This window comes from Rhagoletis pomonella, unplaced genomic scaffold (assembly GCF_013731165.1).
Source record: "Rhagoletis pomonella isolate Grant_MI unplaced genomic scaffold, Rhpom_1.0 Rhpom_scaffold_00004, whole genome shotgun sequence".
Lineage (NCBI taxonomy): Eukaryota > Metazoa > Arthropoda > Insecta > Diptera > Tephritidae > Rhagoletis > Rhagoletis pomonella.
In genome coordinates, this window is record NW_023458558.1 from 26,753,646 (window position 1) to 26,757,841 (window position 4,196).

Here is a 4,196-nt window from a genome sequence, read left to right on the forward strand (position 1 = left end):
TGATTTTTTTGCTGGCTCTAAGCATTCAGTTTCTTCCATATGAAAAAATATCAAGCATTTAAGGTTACGGAGTATATCTGGAGCCATTTCAAGCTAAACTTAAAAGGATTGGTATCTATCTTTCATACTGACATAACAAAGCCTAGCGTAAATACCTTAACTCGCCTAAAAAAAAATTAAAGTTATACATAGGAAAATAAGAGCAGAAATAAAATATAACATCTCTACATTATTTTTCATATTTCTATAAAAGCGTAGCGTGAAGCCCCGAATATAAGCTTGGTATAGATATAAATATCTACTTACATACATAGGTATATTTCCTATGTTCAGTTTGTAAACAGTTAAAACTTGTCATACGACTTCATCAAAGGTACATTGATAAAATCAGCAAAAATATTCTGTTTACATACATATATACATAAAAGGAAATATGCATTTTAAATGCAGTTTAGACGCAAGTATGTACTATGTAAAGTTGATTTATTAATTGCAATACCACACACGCATCGCGCATTGACGCGCCAACGTTCGCGCATGCGCTAATGCAAATGATGTAATTAAAGCTTTTCTTGTTCATAAGCGAAGTGTTAACAACTAACTAAGTATGTATGTAGAACAGCTGACTCAAACTAGTTTCTGCACATAAATTAAAAGTATTAGAAAAATTTATCAAATGGACAAGGCGAGCAAATGGTCGTAAATATTCAGACCACTGTGGCATATTTCCATATATGATAACACATACGCGCTACTGAATTTTTATGCAAAATAGCCGCAAATAGAACAACGCTGTTTTCGAGCTTTGCTTGTAATTTGAATACCCGACCTGTAGGGAGTTATGCATAAGAAGTTAAAATGTTGCATTGCAGCGTTAAAGCGCATTGATTATAATTCTTATTTATGCAATACGCAATATGTTTATGGCGAAGTTATCCCGTGTACTCACCTAGAACGGGGGTTTCAAATTGGCAGGCACGTGCGGTTACTTTAATAAGCTCTGGGCTATTTGTTTCTTTTGTGTGTTTTTTTCTACTCATTGCAATTAAAGGGGACACCTACTCATCTACAGAAGTTACAGCGCTGCAGCAGCTATCTATAAAAGCGCTAACAAGTCGGTGTGCAGGCATTACCCTACCAATCGACAGTCAATAGAACGTCGTGCGGTCGCAAGTAAAATAACGCAAAAATGAAGAACACATTAGTAAGTAACCGCGACCACATTTAATTTCTATTTTACTCAGAAGGACTATATTATTTCTTTGAATAACCAGGTCTTGGCTTTCGCTGTGATTTGCCTGGTCTGCGTGGCGCAGAACCAAGCTAGCATTATACCTTATGTCTTGTCACCACATGGACCCATTGTGGTTTCGCTGCCGACGGTGCCCATAGTCAAAATTATTCCAATAGCCGCTGGTGGTGCAGGTGGCGCTGGAGGAGATGGTGCCGCTGGTGGTGGTGGAGGTGGTGGCGGCGCGTCTGGTGATTCTGATGCCGCTGGTGGTGGTGGAGGCGGTGGTGGCGCGTCTGGTGATCCTGATGCCGCTGGTGGTGGTGGTGGGGGTGCTGGCGCTGCTGGTGGTGGTGGCGGTGGTGCTGGTGCGCCCGGTGGACCTGGTGTTGTAGCCGGTGGCGGCGGAGGTGGTGGCGCAGCTGGCGGACCTGGCGCGGCAGGTGGTGGCGGCGGTGGTGGTGGTGCAGCTGGTGGATCTGGCGCGGCTGGGGGTGGCGGCGGTGGTGGCGGTGCAGCTGGTAGTCCTGCTGCCGCTGGTGGAGGCGGTGGTGGTGGCGGTGGTGCTGGAAGCGCTGGCGGTGGCGGCGGTGGTGGTGGTGGTGCAGGGCCTGCTGGTGGAAGTGGAGGCTCAGGTGGCTCAGCTGGGCATTAAGGATTTTGAGAATTTCTTTTGATTCGCCATGTAAATTGGATAAGTGTTCGAACTTGCTTGGTTTATAGTTTATTTTTAATGAAATTTTTGGCTTTGAATTGATTTCGATATTTGCAAGTGAATAAAATAAGAGCTTCACAAAGAAGAGTGCTTACTGTTTTTGTTGAAAAGCGAAGTCGATTGATGTAACTTTCTTGCTCGATAAATTATTTTATACGATGTTTCCACGATTCGTTATTGACTCCCTCTTATTCGTAATTCACTCTCCCATTCGTCATTCGCCTTGTCAATTACCTTCCGAATTACGTAATTCGCAATACAACATTTTGAGTGCGAATTACCTCATTTGTAGGGAATTCAGATCGAATCACCATGCGAATGACGAACGAATCGGTGCCTTCTCTCATATTTATCGGGAATATATCGAAGTTTTCATCGACCTGGTCCCATCTGCTGGCACTTTTTCTAGTTATAGAACAATATTAATAAAATCTTCTCTATATAAATTAAAATTGTTGATGATAACTTAAATTTTAGCTCCATCTTCGGTATTTGCAGTATACAAAAATAATATTAAATAGCGAAGAACAAGAACAAGAACTAGAGCTGCCAAACGAATACTAATGAGTGTCATGGAAACAGGGTAATTCGCGAATTATTTATAGAGCGAATTACGAATCGTGGAAACTTCGTATAAGTAATTCGCTAAGTAATTCGTGAATTACCCTGTTTCCACGGCACACATTAGTAATTCGTTTGACAGCTCTAGTTCTTGTTCTTGTTCTTCGCTATTTGTCTACTTAGGATCCAGCATAAATACCACCAACAACGTCAGCCTGGAGATTATACGAATAATAACTCTTGTCAATAGGTGCCACTGTGGGTTCGGTAGGCAAATGAAAAGTAGAGTTCTCTCTCGACGAACAAAAATTACGCCATGCCCGTTTTTCTATATGTCGAACAAAGATGAGAAGGCTTTGAGTACTTTCGAGAGAACTATTCTAGGTAAGATCTACGGCCCTATGTGCGGGACGACGGGTATACATAGGAGAAGATGGAATGACGAACTGTTTGAGCTGTTTAACGACATTGACTTAGTTAAGCGCATAAAAATACAGCGATAATGCTGGCTTGGACATGTTGTGCGTACGGATGAATCTCGTGTCACGGTGTTTCTGGTCGCACTTCATCTAAACGGCTCGACTGATTTTTATGATTTTTTTTGAGTATATGAGTAGTAGGTTTGAGAATAAGTTGTAAAGTATATTTGGCGGTTATTGGAAAAGGGGGCGTGGTACCCCCATAAACACAGATTTTTCCATGCTGCATATCTCTAGAAGTGTCCATACCAGAGGCTCGAACATTGTATAGAGATACATATGTATATGATATCAGTACCATAGTCGTGTAGAAAAATTATTGAAAAGGGTGCGTGATGCCTTCCAAACGTACTGAGACTTTTACTTTTATTTGTATGTATATATAACTCTTCTGTACGTGTTACGACATTTTCCATGACTTTCCGCAAGATTTCCGGTGATAACTGATCGCTTCCCTGTCGAATATTTTCCTTAGGGGCTGCGATTTTCTAAGGCTTGTAGACATAAACTCGCGACTTCAAGTAGCCCCAAAAAGAGAAGCGATTAGGAAGAAGGGTTACTAATTGTGTGCCACCTTGTATATAGTTGCGTTTTCTTTTCTTCCAAATATTGAACTCGAAAGTATTATATATATGTACATATATGTATATATATACTATGTGGTGCGTAATTAAGATAAATCGCCTTTTCTACTTATCTCCCATCAATGGGATAAAGCTAAAGTCGACTATAATGAATGCGGATGCATTTGGACGAAATTCAGCGTTACATTGCTCAGCGCAGCGTGTGTTGCTCATTACCAATGCAAATTGGATGGGTTCTAGGAAAATAACAAAGTACTAGTACATATAAACAACAGCAGACGACGAGTCGTTGATGAAATAAAACTGCAAGTTGTAAACAATGAGAACAAGTACGAGGAGAGAAGATGTGTATGCAAACAAAAAAAAAACACAAAACAACTTTAAGGGTACGCGATTTGGGGTACAAACCAAGTAACAGCAGAGCTGACGAGCGCAAGTAAGTACCTACTACGGCACAAGGAGTGTTTCCTAGAAATGTTCATGTATTCATACGATGAACAATGTACATATGCATGTGTGTAGTACTATGGTTACCCCATATGTAACATAAACAAGAATGCAATATCTCTAAAGTTAACTTATGTTAATGCCGCATATTGTAGTATGTAGCAATTCATTTCCTTGGT

The 4,196-nt window shown here is 40.8% G+C and overlaps 1 protein-coding gene across 1 annotated transcript; it reads left to right on the forward strand.

Moving 5' to 3' along the window:
• The first annotated feature begins 1,139 nt into the window (after positions 1-1,139).
• LOC118738439 (glycine-rich protein DOT1-like) lies at positions 1,140-2,033 on the forward strand. Its single transcript, XM_036469376.1, has 2 exons — positions 1,140-1,204; positions 1,275-2,033. Exons 1-2 carry the CDS (start codon positions 1,190-1,192, stop codon positions 1,884-1,886), a joined length of 627 nt encoding a protein of 208 aa, XP_036325269.1. The 5' UTR covers positions 1,140-1,189; the 3' UTR covers positions 1,887-2,033.
• Positions 2,034-4,196: the final 2,163 nt, after the last annotated feature.